Source organism: Cyrtonyx montezumae, unplaced genomic scaffold, assembly GCF_038088225.1.
Source record: "Cyrtonyx montezumae isolate F1298 unplaced genomic scaffold, pur_monq_1.0 scaffold_0, whole genome shotgun sequence".
Lineage (NCBI taxonomy): Eukaryota > Metazoa > Chordata > Aves > Galliformes > Odontophoridae > Cyrtonyx > Cyrtonyx montezumae.
This window is the reverse complement of record NW_027071824.1, coordinates 41,074,965-41,098,441: the sequence shown is the minus strand read 5'-3', so window position 1 is coordinate 41,098,441 and position 23,477 is coordinate 41,074,965. Positions and strand designations below refer to the sequence as shown.

The following is a 23,477-nucleotide window of genomic DNA, read 5'->3' as shown; positions in this document are numbered from 1 at the left end:
TGCTTTCCCACATAGCAATAACCAAGTTGAGAGAAAGTATGCAGTAAAAAACAGTAATCAAATAAAAAAAAAAAAAGGCAGCTTTAAAGAAAACTGGCTTTTAGCATTACACATTTCAGTCCCACTCTACACCCTACCTTAGAGTATATATGCATGAAGAAAACCGAACTTTTCATTCATATTTTTGCAATCAAACCAGTATATTAGTTCTCTTTTGCTATATATTTCGACAAAGCAAAATATTTACTTGTGAGCACTGAGTGAATATCTTTGAGCACTTAGAATGCTTCCACCAAAGCTTTATTAGTAGATTTCCTAACAAATGTTGTTCTTCCAGAAAAACAATGTTATTTTCTATTAAATGATAATTCTACCTTTCTCTTTCTTCCCCAGTTTCATCCAAGACCCACGCATAAGCAAACGAAGCTTTACCAGCCTTCTTAGATTCCTGTTCGTATTTGTGCATAGTTCTTTTGTTCACATTTCCCAAGAGGTAGAGTAGATGACCCATTAAGGTACTTTTACCTGCATCAACATGTCCTATGGAAGGAACACATCAGTTTTATTGATTTACAATTTTTAAATAGGAGTACAACATGAAATAGACAGAAATATATAAAAATCACATGCGCTAATAACACTCATGCAATCCACAGGATTTTACTAGTACTGGGAGACACTATACTGAAACAGGTACTTAATGTTGACAGCCATCTAACATCTTCATATTAGTACTTAAGAAAATACTGCCAAGAACGAAACAAAACCAAGGTACATTTTACTAGTTTGTCAAATACAAGCTAACTCAACCTCGTGATCTGGCCAAGGAAGTCTGAATGTACTTCCTCCCAATAACTGGTCAAGCAGACGCAAGTGAAAACTGTACAATGATAAAGAGAAGACAACTTTCAATCCTTATCACTTTTTAATCTCTATACCAGTAATGTAACATTACCTATTACCACCAAATTAAGTAGTTGTTTTCCTCCTTGTCTCTTCTCCAACTCTGCTTTCACATCTATTTGTGGTTTTGTCTTGCTTGTTTTTTTTACTGGAGTAGGCACTGTATTCTGCTCTTCTGAAACCTGCACTACTTGGGATGAAAGAGCAGGTTTTGATACTGCCTCCAGGACCCCAGAAGTTACACTGGCATCTTCAATTGGCAGTCCTTTCTGAGGTGTGTTAACATGGCCATTTTCTTCAGTAATCACACTATACGAAAAAAAGAAAAAAAGAAAACAGACAATGCAAATGTCCCAGAAGTTTCAGAAACACAGGAGAGAAGTAGTCTTCCCTTCCTTATCATATAAGCCTCAGGAAAATAGTATCTGATCAGTAACAACAAGTCTCTTAAGGTGGAAGTGATAAGCAAATGGATAAAAACTTCACAATACCAGCTCTGAACATCTAGTCAGACAAGTGCTGTACAGAAAAGTACAGAAAAGCAAAATAAGAAATAATCTTATAAAACTCATGAAACTGATAAACAAAAGCTTCTCATTGCCATTTCTTTTAACATGGAGGGAAAGGACTACAACAGAGACTGTCCTTCTCTGCAGTGAGACTTCTATCCAAATTAGCTTTGAGGCGTCCTAAAATAGCTTTCCCTTCCAGTGCAAGTATTGCAGCTGAATGGAGTGATGCTCTACTGTGAGAACACTAACAAAATAATAGAACCATAACAGACTAGTTCAAAGCCTACATCAGTGACCTAGATGAAAGCATAGAGTCAACCATCAGAAAATTTGCTGATGATACGAAGCCGTGAGGAATGTTGGATGCACCAGAAGGCTGTGCTACCATTCAACAAGACCTGGACAGACTGAAGAGCTGGGCGAGGAAGAATAAGATGAGGTTTAACTAGAGCAAATGTAGAGTCTTGCACCTGGAGAGGAACATCATGCATGCATCAGTACAGGTTACAAGATGCAGGAGAGGATCTCTGCAGAAAAGGACCTGGGAGTTCTGGTGAACTGGCTGCCCATAAGCCAACAGTATGTCCTTGTGGCCAAGAAAGCCAACAGCATCCTAGGATGCATTAAAGAGCACAGTCAGTAAGTTGAAGGAGGTTATACTCCTTCTCTACTTTGCCTTGCTGAGGCCACATTTAGAATACTGTGTCCATATCTGGGCACTGAGTAACCTGGGTACATTCAGCCTGAGGAAAAGACGACTTAGGGGATATTCAATTAATGGAGGTACTCAAGACCCATCTCGATGCCTACCTGTGTGACCTACTGTAGGGAACCTGTTTTAGCAGGGCATTGGACTCATTATCTCTTGAGATCTGTTCCAACCCCTGAAATTCTATGATTCTGTAAAGTCACGTTTATCAGTACTGATAAAGTTTGTTCTATGCACAAAACAAGGCATCTAGGACAATGGAGATTTGGATTCCCCAACTTCTCTTCCATCCTGTTCTGGCACAGATTAGTATACTAACGTCAATACTGAGTACCTCAGGATCACAGAATGGCTTGGATTTTAAGGGATCTCAAAGATCATCTACTTCTAAAACCTCTGCCACAGGCAGGGTTGCCAACCACTAAATCAGGCACTAGATGAGGCTGATCCTCTTGAATGTGTTATTTTCTTACTACTCTCACTCTTGAATTTATAAATGAGGGTATTTTCCTAATTAACATATATTCTCTGAGAATATACACGATATGATTTCATACCTGTTACAGCCACTAGAATTTAAGAAACATCTTCAAGAGAGCAAAAGCTCTATGGTAAATCATTAAAGTAAACAGCAAGACAGGAACAGAAGCAGTTACTATAGCATAAGAACATTATATTAATGCAAAGTTCAAAACTCAAACCACTGACAATTACAGTACTTTGAAAATTCCTACAAAACTCTCCTACAAGGAAAAGAGGCCTCTTCCCTGGAGCACTAGAAATCCTTTCCAATGCAGTTCCACTGCAGAGTATGCTACCTTCTGTAGTATGGATTCAAGTTGGCTTTCAGAAGTACTACCAAAAGCTAACACAACTATCTTCATTTAAAGAGTGAATTTTTCAGTCTCCACATCTCATTTACATGCCAGTAGGAAGGAAATTTCAGTTCTTCTCTAGTCAATTTTTATAATTTGAAGTACTTATTTTTGTATCATACTTCAGAATCTCATGTTGTAGTATCTCTGCTTTTTTTTTTTTTTTTTTTTTTGCTAATTCAGTGCAATATTACTTCTCCTTTTCAGTCTGCATCAGCTCTCATAGGAGTATTTGCATTGTATTAGTTCCTTTCCATTTCCTGTATCTCAGGAAACAACATAGTCCAGCCAAGCTGGTCTGCTCAACAAAGCAACTCAAGCACTACAACCTAAACTGTTAAGCCTAGTAAACGTTCAGAATGAATGTAATTTTAGCCTCTAATTATGGCCATAAGATATGATGGTCATTTTATGGTCCCCTCCTTTCCTAACTTAGTTTCAGTGCCTAGCTATCCGGTAGTTGTAGTACTACTGCAGAATGATTTGTTTTGACACCTATTTATAAGGCTCAAACCCAAGTTCTTGCTCTTTATTGTGAGGACCCCAGAGCAGAAGTGTACACACTTGTTTCCTAGCTACTATTCCAAAACTAAGCTGGGATGTTGCATCAAGAATTGATACACAATCACCATTTTCTCAAATTAGCTAAGCACCAAACATGGTTTATGCCACGCAGTTTGCAGGACTGTATCTATGCTGCTGCATAATGGATATATAACTGCTGAAAGTCTATTTAGGTGAAGTTATCCTATTAAAATTTTGCAAACCATTTGAAGGAAAACAGTATCAATCTACAGCCTTTAGTCATATGTTCATGACATTTTTTATTTTGATTTTTGATTTCTTCCTCAAGGATTGGTGTTATTTAATATCTTTGTAGGTGACATGGACAATAGGATTGAGGGCACCCTCAGCAAGTTTGCAGATGACACAAAGTTGCATGGTGCCTTTGCCACACTAGAGAGGAAGGATGCCATGCAGAGGAACCTGGACAGGCTTGAGAAGGGGCCAACTTCATGAAGTTCAACAAGGCCAAGTACAAGGTCTCGCACCTGTGTCAGGGCAATCTCAAGCACAAATACAGGTTGGGTGGTGAGTGGCTTGAGAGCAGCCCCGAGGAGAAGGGTTTAGGGATGCTGGTTTAATAAAAGACAACACAAGCCAGCAATGTGTGCCTGCAACCCCAGAAGGCCAACTGTATCCTGTGCTGCATCAAGGAAAGCATGACCAGCAGGTCGAGAGAGGTAATTCTTCCCCTCTACTCTGCTCTTGTGAGGCCCCACCTGGAGCACTGCATCCAGTTTTGGAGCCCCCAACACAAGAATGACACAGACACTCTGAAAGACAAGTTATTATTAAGTTTCTAAATTCTATTTACTTAGCTATGTAATAATTTATTTTCTAATCTCAGAAGCATAGATATTCCCATAAGCCAAAGACTATGTCAGTACAAATTCCAAAAATATGATGAATGTGGAGTGGCAGAATTCAAACTACTTACAGTTCCTCACAGAATCAAGACCAGAAAAAACAATTCTCTCATGAGTAAGTATTTTATGGTGTGACTACCACTGTTCTAGGATGCCAAATGACAGAATTGTAGGGGTTGGAAGGGACCTCTAGAGATCATCGAGTCCAACCCCCTGCCAAAGCAGCTCCCTAGCCCAGGTTGCACAGGTAGGTGTCCAGGTGGGTCTGGAACATCTCCAGAGAAGGAGACTCCACCACCTCTCTGTGCAGCTGTGCCACTGCTCCGTCACTGCACTGGGAAGGAGTTCTCATGCACATTTGTGTGGAACTTCCTATGCTATATTGAGTATGTATTCAAGTGGTTCAATGAAAAGGCACTTGAAAGTGTTAGTAGACTGCTCGATGTACATTTCTAAAGGTTTCAAATACTACCATCTTTTGGAAATCTGAAAACATCCTGTTCCACGAAAAAAGATTTGACATTTCTATGTGGAGAAAGAGCATTTCCTAATGATTTGCTTGCATCACTACATCGGAACTTGTTAAAAACAGGCTTGACCAGCATCAACTCAGTCACAGATATCCAAAGCTCTTACCACAGCGTGTTTTTTTTTTTTTTTTTTTTTTTTTAATCAAAGAGAAGTCAAACGCCTGTCCAAAGATCAACATTTAGTAGAAACTAGAACTGTCAGGCAAGAAACTCCCTATGTTTTCTTGCCAACACAAACCATAAGATTAAACTGAGTTTAATCACTGTTCATCGCTGTTCTCTGGGAACAAGAAATCCTGAAGTACAATATATGCTGTCATAAAACATGCTAAAAGACACGCATCCTCATGCGTTGTGTTTACTGAGGTTCACATTATCAGACATTCAAAAAAGAACCTGAAAGATTAACTGCTGAAGATTAATTCTGTACAATATAGCTTTTAAGTATTATTTTCAAGCCTCTAGTCTGGATCCTTCATGAGCTATTTTTATACAACTGACTCTTTCGGAGTACATAGAGTCATTACAGGAATGTCTACATTTATTTCCCCTTTCAAAATTATTAATTACACAATATTGGTCAGGCTGATTAAAATAATCACCCTTTTTTTCTCACATTTTTTTCTCACATTTTTTTCTCACATTTTTTTTCTGTTTTCCTTCACAATTTGACAAGAGAAAGCACAGTAATCAATCTTGCTAGAGCACCAGAAAAAAAAAGTTTGTCAGAAGTAAGCAAACTCCATTTTCCAGAGACAATTTCAAAGGCAATCAATGCTCAAAGTAATTCATGACTTCTAAGAACCCAGTCACATTTTAATGAAGGTTCATTTATTATTATGAGGTTATGCATCATAACAAAATTGTAATCATAAAGACTGAGTAGCTAGTCAAGGAATGGTCATTTTTGTTAATGCTAGGCCACTGTTTTTAAAAATATGGCCCATGAATTATCTTCAAAATTCCATAGAAGTTGACAACAAAAACTAGCATACTGTAGAATCACCTTGGAGGGGCGTCTGCACCAACAGCATACTAATATTTAGCAGTGAGAGTACAGGGTGCAAACTGTAAAGGCTAACGAATTACACTTAGTTTGCAAATAAAGTTTACCAAAATTGCTATGAACAATTTATAATAGTATGCTTTCAGTCAGAGATACAAACTACGTACTCTGGAAATCTGTACTATTATAAGCCCGCTGCAGTACATTTATCAGTGCATAAGTAACAAAGAGAATCTGAAAAATAATTTAAAGACCTTTCTTAGGTATTAATAAGCATAAAACCATTGTTTTCCCTGAGAATTCATCTTCATATAAATTAACAATAACCCAGCAGATAAATGTGTAAGGGAAAACAAACAAACAAACTCTCATACTTATGGAGTTGAAATAGGGGAAAACATTTTCCTTTGCTTTTCAAGTTTAGAAGTGGACATATAAAAGCTACAAAGTCATTACAAGCTTGCAAGACAACACCAGTGCTTCAGGTAACTTCAATATATTTAGTGTAGATCTTAAAAAGAAACCATGGAAAAGTGCAAGTCAGGCTCCACCTGTTAGGAATCAGGCAGAGTAAATTACACCATCCTAAGCAGAGAAGGAAAGATATGGTCAAGGCAACCTCCCTCAGTTCTGCATGTCAAACTCCTTTACTGGTCTGTAGACAACAAAGTAGATCATCACAGCTTCCTACAAGTTTAGAACATGCAAATAACATAGCAATTTCAATTGGACTTTCTGATACACTCATTGATTGGTTCTTCTTTAAATCTCATTCTATTCTTCAATAAACCAACTCAATTCCTATTTATGCTGGTTTAAAAGTAAATAACATCCATCCAATTTCCACAGGAAACATAGAACTACAGAATAGAGTTGGAATTCTTAAAAACCCACCGAGTCCCAATGCCCCTGCCTCAGGCAGGGCTGCCACCCACCAGCTCAGGCTGCTTATGGCCCTGTCCAACTTGGCCTTGAATCCATACAGGGATGGGACATCCACAGCTCCTCGGGGCAGCCCGTACCTACCACTGTCCGAAAAAGGTCAGGAAAACAGGCTTGTTCTTACTTACCAGCATTGCTGAAATACTAATCAAGTGAAGTGAATTTAAATAAACACCTTCACAGTACCAAAGATTTAAACCTGAAGATATCATTAGTAGGTTATTCTTTTTCTGTCACAAGAAAAGTATATTACTATAATGGAAAGAAGTACAATCCAAACTATGATAGAGTCCCTAAAGAGAAGCAAAGTAACTGAGAGCCATGCAGGAGACAACTACTTTTCCTCAGAGACTGGGTCACCATTAAACTTTCCAAGAAATTTTCTAGCCTACAAATGAGGAAACATTCTTATTTCATCCTTCCCTATGAAGTAAGCACATATACAAAAGGTGGGGCAGTTACTAAATAAGAGAGACTAAATTCTGTATTTATTCTTATTAATAAACATTTGATATAGTCATTATTTTATTGCAGATAAAAAATGCAATCACTACCATCCCTACTGAGCTGCTAAAGGACTAACTGGCAGATCTTTTTCACTCCTTTATGATTACTTTTTATAAAATTAAATCCACATCATTTTAACACCATGAAGAACTCCTATTTAAGCAGTGAAATAAAAACACCAGAGATGAAGATTCCACTAAGTTAATATGACCCTAAGCCACCAATCAGCAAAGGTGAGAAGAAGAAAAAATATTACCTCTTATGTATTGCAAATCTCCAATGGCACAGAAAGAGGCTTTTAAAATCCCAGGAATTTTTAATTTACATTTTATTGTATCTAAATAGCTGAAATACATCAATTTCATTCAGCAGTGGCATTTAACAGTTTTAAAGATATCATTATATCAGCCTTACACCCCTGCATTAAATGAATTTAAGAAACTATGTAAAAGCATCTGGTTACTTTCTGCACAGTTACAGCAAACATGCAGAAGTACTGTAAAATAAAAAGCATGCTATCTTCTTGCTTCTCAAAATGCTTTCCAGATCAAAACTGCAACTACTTCAGCTGAGGTGGGGATGTTGGCACTGTTTATGCTCGTGAACTATTTTCCTGAAAATAACTATGGTATTTCTTGGCACAGAGTACGTGATGAAAATAAGTTAGAGCTCAAAAATCACAATGAGCATATTCAAACGAGAAAATGCACGAAATACTGTTAAGAGAAACCAGCCCAAACCAGTTCCTTCTAAAAGGAAAAGCAGATGATGGAAGAGCCACAGAATGCTACATGAAGTGACATTTAATTAAATGTATTCCCAGCATGCTTTAATGTAAGGACAGGTCAAGCACTTACTGCTGGCTACTGCTGTAGGTAGATGGACTCTGATGCAGCATGTGTATTTTCGTACTCATAATAAGACATCTCCCCAACAGTTCCAAGTTAGGGTAAAATTAGAATTACTACTCAACAACGTTATTTCAGCTAAAGCATAAGGAGGACTGGCTTCTTCTCTACAACAGTTGTACCCTGAACACCTGTTACAGTTAATAAAAGCTGCAGAGGAAGACAAAATTTAGTCTTAAGTTATTATTTTCCCCATAAATTATTCTTAAATGTATTACTTCCTTTGAAGAACAAGCAATTACAGTTAAGATTTATTGATTTCATAATTCCACTTAGCGAACTATATTTAAAATAAACAAACCCCAAGAATGTTCAGTATTCTATGAAGCGGATGTTTAAATAATCTGAATAGCTGATATCTCTCTACAGTATTCATAGTGAAAGGATTTGTTAAACTCAAAACGTGAGGTACCATCTTCTGAAAGTAATTGTGAGTCAAACATGAAGCTGAAATGGTTTGTTCTGGAGAGTGACACTAAAACTGCTGTAAAAATAGAAATAAAAGAAGAAAACTTGCTACAGGTGCATCAGTCTGAAAGAAGAGCTACTGATGTACCTTGATGTAAGAGGGCTTGGCTTACCATGGAACTTCAAATCCCATTGACTGTTTCTTTCCAGACACTGTCATCTTAGTAACTTTTGGCACGATTTCAGATTCCATTCTGGCTGACTGGGAATCCCTTGATTTTCCTAGTAATAGACAAAAAGTACATTTGAATTTAATGTTGTGACTAACAGGTGTTACATACAAAGTTTAACATATTGGGTGAAAGAAAAGGAATGTAAAGTTACCAGTCTACGATAATCACGGAATTTCACACTTCAATTTGAATAGATATGTTATAGATACAAGTTGATCTACAAACATTTGTATTTATTTTGAATATCTAATCTGTATCTCCAAGCACTGATGTGACAGCCACACTATTGAAGAGCTCTGCTATTTGACAGTAGTCTGACCAAACAACAGAAGCATATTAGAAAAATATGAGCATGAAGAAATACTTTGCAGCTGCTCATTAACCGATTAAGTTAATTCCTCTCACACTTTCTCTTTTGTCTTAACACAGCTGAACCTTTAGGTACAAGGTGGAAAAAAACAGTTGTCTACCTCAGAGACTGCTAGCAGCAGAAGATACACATGGGCTGCTTGGCCTTCCCTCAAATCTGTAAAGAGAGCTGTCTCAAACTAAGTTAAATCAAGGAAGCCAAGCAACACTGAAGCTAGCTAACTTAAAGGTAATTATGGACAACCAGAACTAAAAAACCTACTCCCTTTAAAGGTATAAATTTTTACCACAATTTAAATGAAAACACAGATACAGTAAGATTCATTTTGAGTTTTATGAAACTACATTCAACAGGCCTAAAAGCACAGTTTCTTGGAAAGTTGTTAAAAATAGCTGTTAACTTGGGAATGAGCAGCATAAATAAAAATAGTAAACTAGTTATTTTCTTTCCACAGCTCCCTGCTTAATATGCTAAATAACTCCCTTCTCTCTCTTCTAAGAGAAAAGACTTCTAGCTTTACATCACGAGTGACTATACCTCTTCAAAGATGTTATATACACGGGGAAAAAAAATAATAATCTGAATTCAGAATAAAGCTGTATATTTTAATGATCTTTCCCTACAGATCCATCTGAAAACTGAAAAAATGCCGTTAGTCTTCAAATAATACTCAAATTCTGATAGTCACAATCAAGTGAATACTTATGTTGAATAACAAGTTAATTTTTAAATACTTTAGGTTTCTATTGTAAGATGAACTATTGGAGCTATTTGGTCCTTCTGCTCATTCAGATTAATTCTTTATTGCATCCTGAAGTACAACAGCTACACCTCTAAAACCACACAATCATAGCTCTGTACAAATTGTATGTAAAGTTGTGGTCAAGCCTGCTGAAGGCTTGTTTCAGGTACGGAAAAGGAATACCACAGACACATATTGTAATAATACACCATGAAAGCTGTGCAACCTTTCAATTTTTTTTTTTTAAGAAAAAAAATCCGTTGATTGAAGAAATCTTATTTATAACTTCATCTTCATCTCTCTCATTTACCTTATCTGTTGATACTTATTTAAGTCATATGCTGCCAGGAGATCTCTGGAATTAGCAGCCTAGTGTACCATTACTAATTGCAAAGTACACCAAATAGGGAAAAACTGTACCAAGAGAAATAAAGGCAACAGCACAAATCATGGTTCACAAAAATTACAGATTTTAAAACTGACAAATAGTAAAGATTTAGGGAAAACATTCTCAAATATTGGGCAAGAACTAACAGATAAACACAAGATGTTATTTTACGGTCAAGCACCTACACAGGTCACTTACACCTTTTTTTAATGGAAACTTAATTATTTGAGTTGCAGTAAAAATTCTTGCAGAATTTTTTTTTTCTCATTTCATTTGAAACAATTTTCAAGCAGACATCATCTTCACCTGCCAGTTAGACTTGAATGTTGTAGAGATCATTTAAAAGTTGAATTATAGCTAATTCTCAGAAAACATCATCTTTGAAATCAAACTGCAAGGAACTGAGAATGACTAGAACCACAATGAATATGACATGAGATTACTTGAAAGAAATCAATAAAAGAAAACAATTGTTATTATGTACCTTGCATATAACTTACAATCCATTAGCAACAGTCACTACATTTGATCCAATATCAAAAGTCACAAGAATTTAAAGGAAGTTATATTCTCTGATCAATTTATAAATTAAGCATCAATCTGCACAGCTATTGGAGTGTTTTAGACTGATCCAAAGTTAAAGGTGCTAAGAGATTAAACATATTCAGTGAATCTAGAATGTAATATTAATTTCAAGAAAATCAAATAATCATCTTCAAAAGCACTATGCTACTCACTGTCGAGACAAAATCTAGAGACTAAACAAAATTCATTAGAACTACCTCACTGACAACACAAAATATTTGCTGCAAACTGAAGCATTAAATTATGAACCTTGAAGAAACATGTCACAAGTGATTTTGTTAGGAGAAAAGGTTCCATATGCAGAACATTTAACAATGTTCTAAGAAAACAGAGCTGATCAAAAAGAATTGAAGCCTAGAACATACACACAATGAACAAACATTGAAATCTAAAACTAGACATTAAAAACATCAAAACTGAACAAAGATTAAAAAAATAAAATTGCAAAGAGCAAGAGAAAGTAAAACAATTTTTCACTGATAGCACGGACAGGTTCTGTTGTCACAAAAAAAAAATAGCACTAGTATTTCAACATAGGTGGAATAAGGAAGGAGACCAGGATCATATTCAAGGCCAAACTAAACCATAGAGGACTACCCTATAAAGGGATCATTCAGTCAGATGCAATAATCATGTAAGAAATATTAGTAAAACCACTGGCAGAAGCGTCAAACACCAGTTATTGACTCCACTGTTTTCACAACTAAGTACAACAAAATCATACAGCTCATTAAAGATAAGGAACAAGTCCAATTTTGTGCACTGCAGGTGCCATTAAAGATTAATAGTTACAGTCTTCAGTACGAAGAACAGAAGCCTAGGAATGGAGTACACTTTACTATCTAATCTATGAGGTATTGGAGAGAACTGCACAATAAAAATCTTATCTGCTCCAGCAGACAAAGCAAAAGCAATTCAGTACTTAACAGATCAAACGCATATCCGTAAATTGCACCTTGGAACTAAAAGGAAGTCAATGCACAATGCTGATACGATTCTCAAAAGAGACACTTCTGAATCAACATACTAAGTTAAGGCAAGTAAATGTGCTACAATTCTGGAAAAGTGTAGGTGCAGTAATCCCAATATGATTAGGGCAAAAGCAGATGCAAGAAAATTGACCTCCAAGGGAAAAGGATATAAACTTCTTGCTAAGAAAGGCTTGATAAAAATTCTTCTAACAATACAACACCAAGAGTGTATATGAGATTCAGGACGAGAAATATGTATATTCAAGACGAGAGGGAATGGCCATAAGTTGCACCAGGGAAGATTTAGATTAGACCTGAGGAAACATTTTTTTTCTGAAAGAGTGGTCAGGCACTGGAATGGCCTGCCTAGGGAGGTGGTTGAGGCACCATCCCTAGCGCTGTTCAAGAAGCGTTTAGATGAGGTGCTAAGGGATTTGGTTTAGTAGTTGGGTAGGGATAGTGATAGGAGGATGGTTGGACTAGATGATCTTGTAGGTCCTTTCCAACCTTATGAACTTAGGAGATTAACAATGACTATAGCATCTTTATTAAAGATCTAAAGCAGCCCCAATATTTCACTTAGTCTAACTATACAAAAAAAAAAAAATAATAAATAAGAGCAGGTCATTCATAAATCAGAAAAATATAAAGGGTTGTCAATACAATAGTTATCACAATTCAGAATGTTTTAAAATATTTTAAAAGTTCTATTTTTTAAGCCAAGTAATTTTCAGATACTACTGAAGACTACACTGATGTTACCGAACCTATACTGTAGTATAGATGAGCCTTTAGGAGGAGCCTAATAACAAAGGGAACAGAGAGACCTGTGCTGACATTACTCCAGTACAACTGTAATAGTGCGTGACCAAACTAACAAACACCTCTTCCCTTTATGCTTCTCTTTGCTTTTCCCTATCCTGTGACTGCCCTTTGGTCTTCCAACTGAAGAGCCTTTTGATTTAGTCAAGAAGTCTTACCAGAGACACCTGCTGCAACATGAAAATTATTAGTAGTACAACCTTAAAATTTGATGGCACGATGGAGTACTTGCAGACTGAAAAACAGGAGACAGATATACACATACAGCAACCAGCTAAAGCACAGAGGAGCAGTTCTTAAAAATGAGAACAGGCTCTCGGGGTGTTCATGGTAAAAGAGCAGAAGTGCAATGAATAAGTCAACCATCTCCCCAGATTTTGGCCTTCCTCTGTAACTAGTTTTTTAACTGGTTTTAAGGATTGCCTGCAAAAGATTTAAACAAACAAACCAAAAGATTATTTTACCCTCTTTACCAAATAATACAGATTTGAGAATTATTTTTTTTTCAGTCTGCTTACTTATATTGAAACTAACAGAAAGGTAAAAATTGTTCTTTAATTCTGTTTGAGGCATGTTAGAGGTATTTTTTAGTACTTGGAACAGTCAAATGTCAGTCTGCTCTGTTCTCAAGTAGATTAGAAGTACATGTAAACAACCCAAGTCTGATAAACATTTGCTATCTCAAATGAGAAATATAAGTCAGAAGTAAAATAGGGAGGAAAAAGTGTTTGCACTAATACTGCACAAATGAGCACTAGCATAGGGTGCTGAAATCCACAATGGCTTAGTTCAGATGACTTTTTAACTTGAATCTTTTTAACAGTACAAACAAAATTTCACCTTCTTCAATTCCTATGCACAGAGACTGCTCCTCCCAATTTGCTTCCCCTCATTAAATTGGGTAATGGCACTGAAACCTTACAGTGAACTGTATCATTACACTGTGAATCCTCCGTCTGAGAAGATGAACTTTAGTCTAATGATGCCTGAACTAAAAAAAAGTTAAAAAAGGTAGGAAGTATAATCAAGGTGTCAAGCACCTTGAGTCCATGCCTTCTCAGATAGTAACTCCATTTATAAATAAATCTAGGTTTACTCAACTGCTGCAGTTAAAAAATATTTTGTGTTTTTTGCTTATTTTGCTCGGTTCTGTTGTTTGTTTTGGGGTTTCTTTTTGTGGGGTGTTTTTTTTCCTTGAATAAGGGTCTAAAACTCAGGATTTTGTACATCTCATGAAATTACTAATTCTGACATAGTCTTCTGCAATAAAGCTGAGCGGTCCTTATACTGAACACTACACATTCTTAAGAATCCCAATAAAACAGCATGTATTTTTGTAACAAAAATGATTATTTTCTTACACCAAAGGGAACCCAATTTTCCTATTTCTGCGCAGCACCAATCCATGGTTGGAATTGGAAAATGATTTTTCAGTATGAAGTTATTTCATAATATTTTTTCCTAGTATTATATATACTAAAATGAGTATTGTATTCTAGAATTTATCCTCAAACTAGAAATTCTACTTAGCAAATTTCCTAATAAACTGCAGTTATCTGTATTATTTCCACTCCAGATAAACACACAAAGCAACAGAACACAAAACCATAAAGCAGGGGAAGGGGTTAAGTACTGTTTAAACCAGCAATACCATGGAAAAACATGCATGTAACCATGTCTTCTGATCTAGGAAGATGGTTTGCATCCCTCCCTCTGCCACAGACTTTCTATATAACCACAAGCAAGTCACACCTTTGTCTACCAATTATACAGCAACATTCACCAATCGCATAAAGGAGAAATGACAGAACACTTTGTGCTTTGTACCACTGTGTCATGAGCTTCTTCCAAGTGTTTCATGACTCAGTGAGTCATCAAAAGAAATAATTCATTTTTTGGTGCACTACTGGCAGTGCACCTGAGTCTATTAGCAGTAACACAAGTATAGACAGGACACAGTTCAGTCTGAAAAACAGACTTAATAACTGAGGCCTACATCGCAGTAACACTTTTCCTACTATATGCTCCAACCTAAAACTAACTTTAAGACCCTAAAATTGAAAAAAAAAATTCCAAGGATGGATTATCCACGAGGCAGCAGGTGAAGAGATGCCAGCATGATTACCTATAATCTCATGCTCATCCTTTTGCATTACATCACAATAACCTATTTCAAAATATTGATTACAACATGCCTCAAATTGTTTCCATTCCTTCATGAACACCCTAAAAAACAGCTGCTAGCCTTTCAGTTCTCCTTAAAAACAGAATGATTGTATTTTTTCTCCATTCAAATTCCACAGCATACAAGAATAACATGAGGAAATATTAAGAAAATGTCATTAGAGAGACGCACAGTATGTAATTTTTTGTATAATTAACTGAAGAATTCAAAACTCAAATTCTGTAAAACTGTCTAGAATTGGCAGCATAGTTAAGCTTGCCAAAGAACACACTGGATCTTTGGTAGTGGTGGTACAGTCAACATATCACAGCACTGGGAACAGTACCAGAACCCCAGGACTCTGACCATATCCTACAACTTACACAAGTATGTTAAGCAATAAAGGATAAAAAGGAAAGGAAAAAAAATTTCTCTCCCACTCCTCTATTATTCAGCTGCACTTTAAGGAGCAGTCTGAGCAACTGCATCTGTAATAAAAATGTCATCTGTCAAAACTCAAAATAAAATGCCACTGCTGTATTTAAATTATGTCAGCTCAGAATACTTATTTTAGGAAAAGGCATGACATTATACTATTTTAAACTGCAATGAACCATAGTTGCTAACAAGTATCTCACTCTCATGAAAATAATACAACAATCTACAAAAATCATATCACCTTTTTTATACCTTCCACAGTACTGAAACACATCTATTCTAAAGACATTACTGAAAACAATTCCTCAAACAAGACCATTTAACTTTTTCTTTTTAAAAGAAAGGTTATTTCCTAATATAAACCACAGCCAGGGTTTCCAGGTAACTTCACCTTGTTGTTGCAAGTACAGCCTTCTCTGTAAAGTTTCATACAGTGAATATGCCTTTTTACATGAAACTGGGAGTAAGAATTTTCATTGAAAAATGGAGAAAATAAAAATATTTACTTACATCAAACACTTTCATTTTTAAGGTTTGATGGTGTGTGGGGAGGGGGAGGAGATATTCAGGAATATTATTTAATAGCTTACTGTATCTCCAACATGGGCCAACTTTTTGCAGCTCCAACAACACAGACCCACTACAATTTACTACCTCAAGCCTGTAGGTGCAGAAACAGCTTGCCTTGCTACAGCCAGTTGCCACAGCTGCATGTGCAGCAGTCACCATCAGAAGGGCTGGCAGTTTCACTTGCTACAGTTACCAGGTGCTTGCCATTGCTCAAGGCTTGCTTTCAAAGCTTACTGCTTCTAGCTAATAGAACAAATGAATTTTTGAAATTAAGAGTTAAGTATCTTCCTGAGGCCAATTTTTTTTCCCCTCCCTCCAGATACAGGTAGAATGAGGAAACTGGAAGACAAAACAGCAGACAAGTTTATTTTCAAAAAAAGGAGCCAAAAGAATATAATTTGCCTAAGTTTATCCATTCAAGACAGCTTTTCACCTCTTGAAAATTCACATTAACTTGGCCTCAGAAAACAATTCATGCATGCTTCCTAAATCCCCACATGCTTTCTAAACATTAAATATGTAACTGTTGCTGGTATTTTTGGCCAGCTTGGACTAAGCCCTGTCACCACCTGAGAGCAAATCCCATGACTCCTATGCTCCCGAAATTTTCACACCATAAAGTAATAACATAAAACAAAATGATGGGGCAAGAGAAGAAGCCAACAGTGAAGTGAGTACTGGAAAGCAGTAAGACAAGCAAATCATCAAGGACAGACAAGGATTAAAGGGAACAAATATCAATAAAACAGATGAGAGCTACAGTGAAAAAGAAAATTTGAGAATACTGTTTAACAACCTTAACTGTGGAAAACCTATGTTGATGGATGAAAATGCAAGCAGACACATACTGCACAACAGATCACACATAAAACCTAAGCATGAACAGAGGGAGCAGAAGATTAGTACTGAAGAGTGATGCAAGCTGTGGGTGGAAAAAACGTGAATGCAAGGAAAAAAAAAATCATGGCCTGTAAATGGAGAAACAGGGAGACAGGAATGGCTAGATACAGAGATTGCAATGAAGAAGTGTAAAAAATGGAAATGAGATGAAAAATAGGGACAAAAGGAAATGCATTTAGAACAGAAATAGGAATGCAATGAAAAATTTTGAACATGACTGAACAAATTACAGAATGGCACATGCACTGAAATTAAATCAAGTTTAAGTAGATGGGGTAGGATGTGTTCTAACTAGGCAGAAATATATTTTCCTTCCTGTCCAGACCTTAGCCAGAATTTCTGGAGTCTCACTATAGCCTTGCCATCAACATTTCCTCTCTAACTGAATTCAAACGATGAACAGTATAGCAGTTAGTTACCAATACACTGTCTTGATGCTCTTAACAAATACCTTCCAGTAGAGCTTTACTAACTTATACTCAAATTGTGTGCATTCAAATACTCAAATATTGCTAAATTAACATCACCTATTAAACCTTTTTTTTCCCCTCTGCAACCCTTTATTACCATCAGTTCACTGAGTAGTATTTATTTAATGAACAATCACTATTTTCTCCACATTAAATACGCCAATATTCTATTCTCATTATTCTATCACTTCCCAGCAGCCAATCCCTCATCTAAAACACCTAATGGTTCATATGGCTTTTTATGCTCCCCCCCCCCCCAGTGCGCAGTTTGTTTTTTGGTTGGTTGGTTGGATTATTTGTTCTCGTTGCCATTGTACCCACAGGTTTCACAAGCAACTTCTTGTCACAATTTTAGTAGATTTTTTTATTTGCAATGTCATTATTCCACTTGGGAAATAACTTCGAATATCTGACATCCCAGAAAAACCAAATGTCTCAGAAAATGGTATAATGTATTTTACATGTAAAATTTCTTACTGAACTCTATCACAGCTGTGAACATTCAGAGCTTTGGTAGATTAAACTCTATCCTCTCAGTTTCCAGATTTAATATGACATTCCAAACAGCAATCACCTTGAAGTCATGTTTAAGCAATATATTCAAAAAGGGAACCCACAGTTCAGTTCTATATACGCAGATCACTGATAAAGTCTTCTCATACAAATGGCTATTCAGTCTGCAAACTGAGAATGTAAACCAGACTAGAGGAAAGAAAGACACCGTCATTGGAGTATAACTCTCATTTCAAGATTTCCAGTTTCATTAAGCCAACACCTCCAGAGTAAAAGGAGCAGAGGTCTACTGTACGGAAAAGCAGACCTGTGGGGGGATGTCTGTCTTCTAGAGATTACACAAATATCAGCTGTCTCCTTTTGACGTTTTCAACATGTAAACATTTGAAGGCCCAATAGGAATTCACACCTATTAAAACAGTGACTTATTCAGCTGTCAAGTCCTAGACAACAATGTGCCTGCAGTATTTCTCATATCTACTGTGCCCATTCCTTATAGCTAAATGGTCTAAAATTCAATCCTTCACATAATTGTAACTCATTGCAACTCATCCTGTAACTACTGAAACCTTATTTGTGGGAGGTGTATTTCTTGCTCTGCTCTCGAGTAATGCCAATGACATCCCTCCTCAATCCGTAACCAAAGCTACAATTCGCTGTAAAAATAATTTACGTATTAGACATTTGCAGTTGTTCTGTACCAGCACCTTTACTCTCCCACACAAACATTTAAATCGTTGGTGGTGTTTTCTAATTCAACGAATTTTTCTCAAATGACTGTGAATTGTCTTTCACTGTGATTTAGAAAACGCTCAGATCGATGTTTCTGAAGTGCAACTTCCTACCATAAATGGTCATGTAAAGAGCAGAGTCAGCACTGTCTGTAGGATAACCCTAAAAAGATATTATCTATTGCTACTCCCTTAATTGAGTAGGGTACATAGGCCATGCAAATGAACAGAATTTCTGTTAAAAGCCTGGCCCAAAATGAGTATGTAAACTGAAAGTACAATATGTACATTATAATTATAATATAATTCAATTCCTCAAAATAACAGATAGCAACTTCAAGGTTTAATTCTTAATATTATAATGCCAGATGATGGTGCTATTTCCCTGCACATCCTCCAGTTATTTCAGGGGGAAAAAAAAAAATCACACCTTTTACATGGACACACACTGACATTCTCAGTGACTGTATTACAGGAGCATTAAGCATTTTCTAACGAAATCTTTCCCAATCCACAACTTCTATTTCTGCACTAAAATATCTTCAGTAAGAACCAGAAGTTAACTATAAGGGAAAAAAAAAGAAAACAATACAGGCAAATTGACAGCACACGAGTATAATCACCTTGTATCTGTTCAGCTCTTCCACAACTATTCCACAAACTTTCCCAAGAATGTTAATAATGTGCCCTTTTAAAGCATCATATGACAAATATATATACACTAGTACTACTCAATTAAGCATGCTGAAGCTGAAAATATTTTCACTTTGATTTTCAGAAAACTCTATTTTGTCAAATTTTAGTACAGTAAAAACTTTCAAAGTAGGATTAGCTAAAACCTTTTTTAATTTAGGTTCTTTGAATTTTCAAATCTACTATTCTGCTGGTGACATTACAAGCACATTACAACATGACTGGGCCAGAAAGATGACATATGGGAGAATTAATATTTTCTAATAAGGGAATTTGAGATTTTAGTTCTTCACACATCCACTTTTCTATTTCTCCGCAAAGTCAGCCCTGTATAAGGAAAATACTCTTGATCTCATTCCATGGTGTAAAAGATGGCTGCAGAAACTACAAGGAACTAAAAGAAACTACAGTATAAGGCTCATTAACATTTTTCAGAGTGAAAGATTTCTGGCTTCAGAGGACCAAAAGAATAACTTAACCACATAACAATATCTACTTAAAAAAAAAAAAAAAAAAAAAAAAAAAAAGCAGTTTAGCAGCTTTTAAGTCACTACTGTAAAAAAAATCTGAATGTTCAAGGTCAGGTATTTCAACTACTGAAATCCATATATATATATATACACAAAAATATACACTGTCCACAGCAAAATGAATCACAAATGCACTTAATCACACAGTTACTGCATACAAGAGTGATAGATTGACAATGACTTTTGTATTTGTGCTCTCAAGGCTATGCTAATTTAACAGTAAATCCTCAGAAATGTCCCATTTTCTATTTGTATTTTTAAAGGCAAAAGATAGAGGTATTCTACTTACATATTTTACAAAAAGTAAGCAACAGAGTCCAATTTTTAATGCTTTACCTAAAATGAAGATGACAGGAAATGACAGTATTTATATCACTAAAGATTAAGCCAAAGATGGTAGGAATGGTAACATGGGTTTGTCAACAGGAACGAAGCTAAGAAGATGGGAGAATATAGCATGGAATAAAGAGTATTTCGACAGTTTTTATTCTGCATTGTGACAAAACTGATTTCTTGAATATCCTCATCACACTACCACCACCCATGCAAGAGACAGATTGAAAGATCTTCCCAAACCCGTAATTTGGGCCTACCTCTGGAATCTCGTAAAACTAGGTACAAAGTCAGTAGTTAGTAGCTGATAGAAACTTAATACATAACATACCATAAACAACATTAAGACCCTTGACTGCCTCTAGCAGGAAAGATACTGCTCCCTCAGCTGCTAACCGTTAAATGAGGTCGAGGAGAGGCAAAGGGTCCACCCCTTCTGATCACTCAGGTACACTGCTTGCACCTGAGCTCACTGGGTCAACCATTTCTTCTCACCTGGTGCTCAACCATTGGTTCAGGCCTGGCAATTCCACTGCATCCTTCACATGAAGGAAATTGCACCTATTGACATTCACTAATGACACTCACTTGGAGCATAGTAAGGCACTGAATGGTGCATTTCAGCAGTGACAACAGCTGAAATGACAGTTGATCACCTCAGCTGGTGCAGATTTTTATGAGCACAGCACACGGGCTCTCGTTCACTGCTAGCAAAAACACATAGCTCATGATGGTGGCTATTCTGAAAAATACTGTTTTGCAGCTGAGAATTTGCTTTAACAAATAATGTTACCATGCTCTTTGTATCTGTTGCAGTTTCCATGGAAATAAATAGGACACATTACTTTTGGAGCAACCTACACACACGAACTTTAATATTCTCACCAAGGAGAACAGCAACTCTCTATACTAAATACTACAACTAGACAAGAGAAAACAAACAAGAATAGTTGACGGAAACAAAAAAGAAAAACAAGAATAATGACATGGTAGAAACTACTGTGTTACCCTATGTCCCAAAATAAGGAACAGTAAAAGACATCATTGTAATCAAAGAAATTAGGCATGGTCATTTTCTAAATTACTGCAAAACAGAAGCTGGAAAAAAAGGTATGCTTAGTGGATGAATTTCTTCACTATTTTAATAAATTGAGGAAACTGACAAGGAAAAAGTTGACAGCATTCACAAGAATGACAACCAGAATTCCGGAAGACATGGCCAAATGAAGATGAAAACAGTAAGAAGTAAAAACTGAACTTCTAAAAATTAGCCTGCTTTGCAAAAATAAGTGTTGTACATGAGACCTCCAGCTCACTAAGTTATGCCTGCTAATCAGGATGGAAAAAAGTACCCAAAGACACAAGAATGCGAAGGGAAACGGGACATATCATGTTACCACTCACAGCAGGTGCTATGGTAAGGCAGTCTTGCAGAATAGTATCTTATGACCATTGATTTAGATGCACATTTATTTCAGAACAAGTATTTGTTCTGGATGCCACTTAAGTAGCTACCTACAGTAAGGAGAATTTTTAGAGAAAAAATATAAATGCTTACATAAAATAATCATACTGCTCATGAAATGATGCACATGAACGAATAATGCAAAAGAGTCCTCACAGAATCACAGAATTGTAGGGGTTGGAATTGACCTCTAGAGATCATCGAGTTCAACCCCCCTTCAGGCGACTGCCTCAAGCCACACAACTTCCAGACCTAGCAGCTGTTAAGCCCCTGATGATGCAAGAACCCTACTGAAAGAATAAGGATTGAGTAGAAGTACTTCACACATGGTATTTTACAGGATTTTACAGAACAGCACTTCCCAAAGGTGGAATCCAAATTTGAAAAGTCTGCCTCTTCTGTAATTGCAAACACTCTCTTATACCCCAAACTTAAGATTATACAGGAAATGTACAACCTTATAAGAAGTTAAGTGATGTATGAACTAAGTTGATTTTAAAAAGCCATTAATGAAACAGTTTAATGTACACATGTGAAAAACTGAAAAACTGAAAAAGTTTCTACAATATGTTAATTCCTACCAATTCAGTACAACAGATTACATTTATCAATTGACAGTTAATATTAGGGATTAACAGTGATGCTCTCCCCCTATGTTTATATTAAGGACCATAAAGTCATAACATCTTTCCATTATTACTCAGAGTCTCCTTTCCTTAATGCCATTTTCCAACCATATTGGAACAGCAAAAAGAGACAAAAGGAAATGTCTGTTCACATGAGGCAGTGCAAAGGTCACCAAGAAAACCTGTGGATACCCAGTCCCTGGAAGTTTTCAAGCCAGGCTGAATGGGAGCCCATGGTAGGCGGGCTGGAACTAGATGGTCTTTAAAGGCCCTTTCTGCCTGATTCTTACCCATTTGGCAGAACAACCTATCAATGAGCTTTAGTGCACTTCACTACTTACATGTGTGAGAGGCAACACATTTACAGAGAAAGGATCTTTGAAAGCTAGGTGTAAAGCTGCTAAGTATCTCCAAATTTAACTTGCAAAACAAATACAGGCTCCATCAATGCAGCTGGCTGATTAAGCACACTGAATTTCTCTGCAGTCAAGAACCTCCAGTATTAGGGGGAAAAAAATGACAGAAGTTAAAAAAAAAAAGTTCACCATCTCTCTCTACAACTTCAGAGACAAATATTAAACCATCATGCACCACACTGTACACAAACATGCTGTGACAAAATGCACATAACAAGGACAATTTCATAAGAAATACACTGTGGATGCTGCCAGTGGATATTAATAGGAAGTTAGTGAACCTAATACGAGAGCATTACGCTGATTGTAGAGCTTTCATAGCAAACTGACAAAATCCTGGTATTAGGTAGTAATTCTATTTATCAAGGAAACTTGCAGTAAGATGTTCCGGTCATGCAAAATCAAACAAAATGCAAGCAAGCAAGATAAAATCTACTTGACACATATAGCAACATACATCTAACAAGCAAAAGTCACATTAAAATCTGTTTGGCATTAAAATTTAGGAAAATATTATAAAAACTGTCCTACTCTTCTGAATAAGAAACTTCCTAATTTACATAAAGATTTCCCTTGGTAATTGAAGCCTGATTTACAATACAATTCTGTATTACGTTTGCACAGTTTATGTACATTATCCCTCTGAGAATTACTTTAACTATTCCACAATTTCCTAGGAACTCATCTGCCCCAAGCCAAATACATCAAGATTCCCGAGTTATCAAAGATGAAAAAGATTAAGTCTAGAAAAAAAGAGGAGACTGGACGTTACCATACTCTGAATAAG

At 36.3% G+C, this 23,477-nt stretch overlaps 1 protein-coding gene across 3 annotated transcripts in view; it reads right to left on the bottom strand.

The window, feature by feature from the left end:
- The window catches only part of HBS1L (HBS1 like translational GTPase), a 60,471-nt gene that overhangs the window by 17,434 nt on the left and 19,560 nt on the right, over positions 1-23,477 (bottom strand). For all 3 annotated transcript variants that reach the window (XM_065733520.1, XM_065733512.1, XM_065733503.1), the window contains 3 exons: positions 8,904-9,012; positions 956-1,212; positions 375-540 (listed from right to left, as the gene is read on the bottom strand). In XM_065733520.1, the coding sequence (XP_065589592.1) occupies positions 375-540; positions 956-1,212; positions 8,904-9,012 (532 nt within the window). The remainder of the gene's footprint in view (positions 1-374; positions 541-955; positions 1,213-8,903; positions 9,013-23,477) is intronic.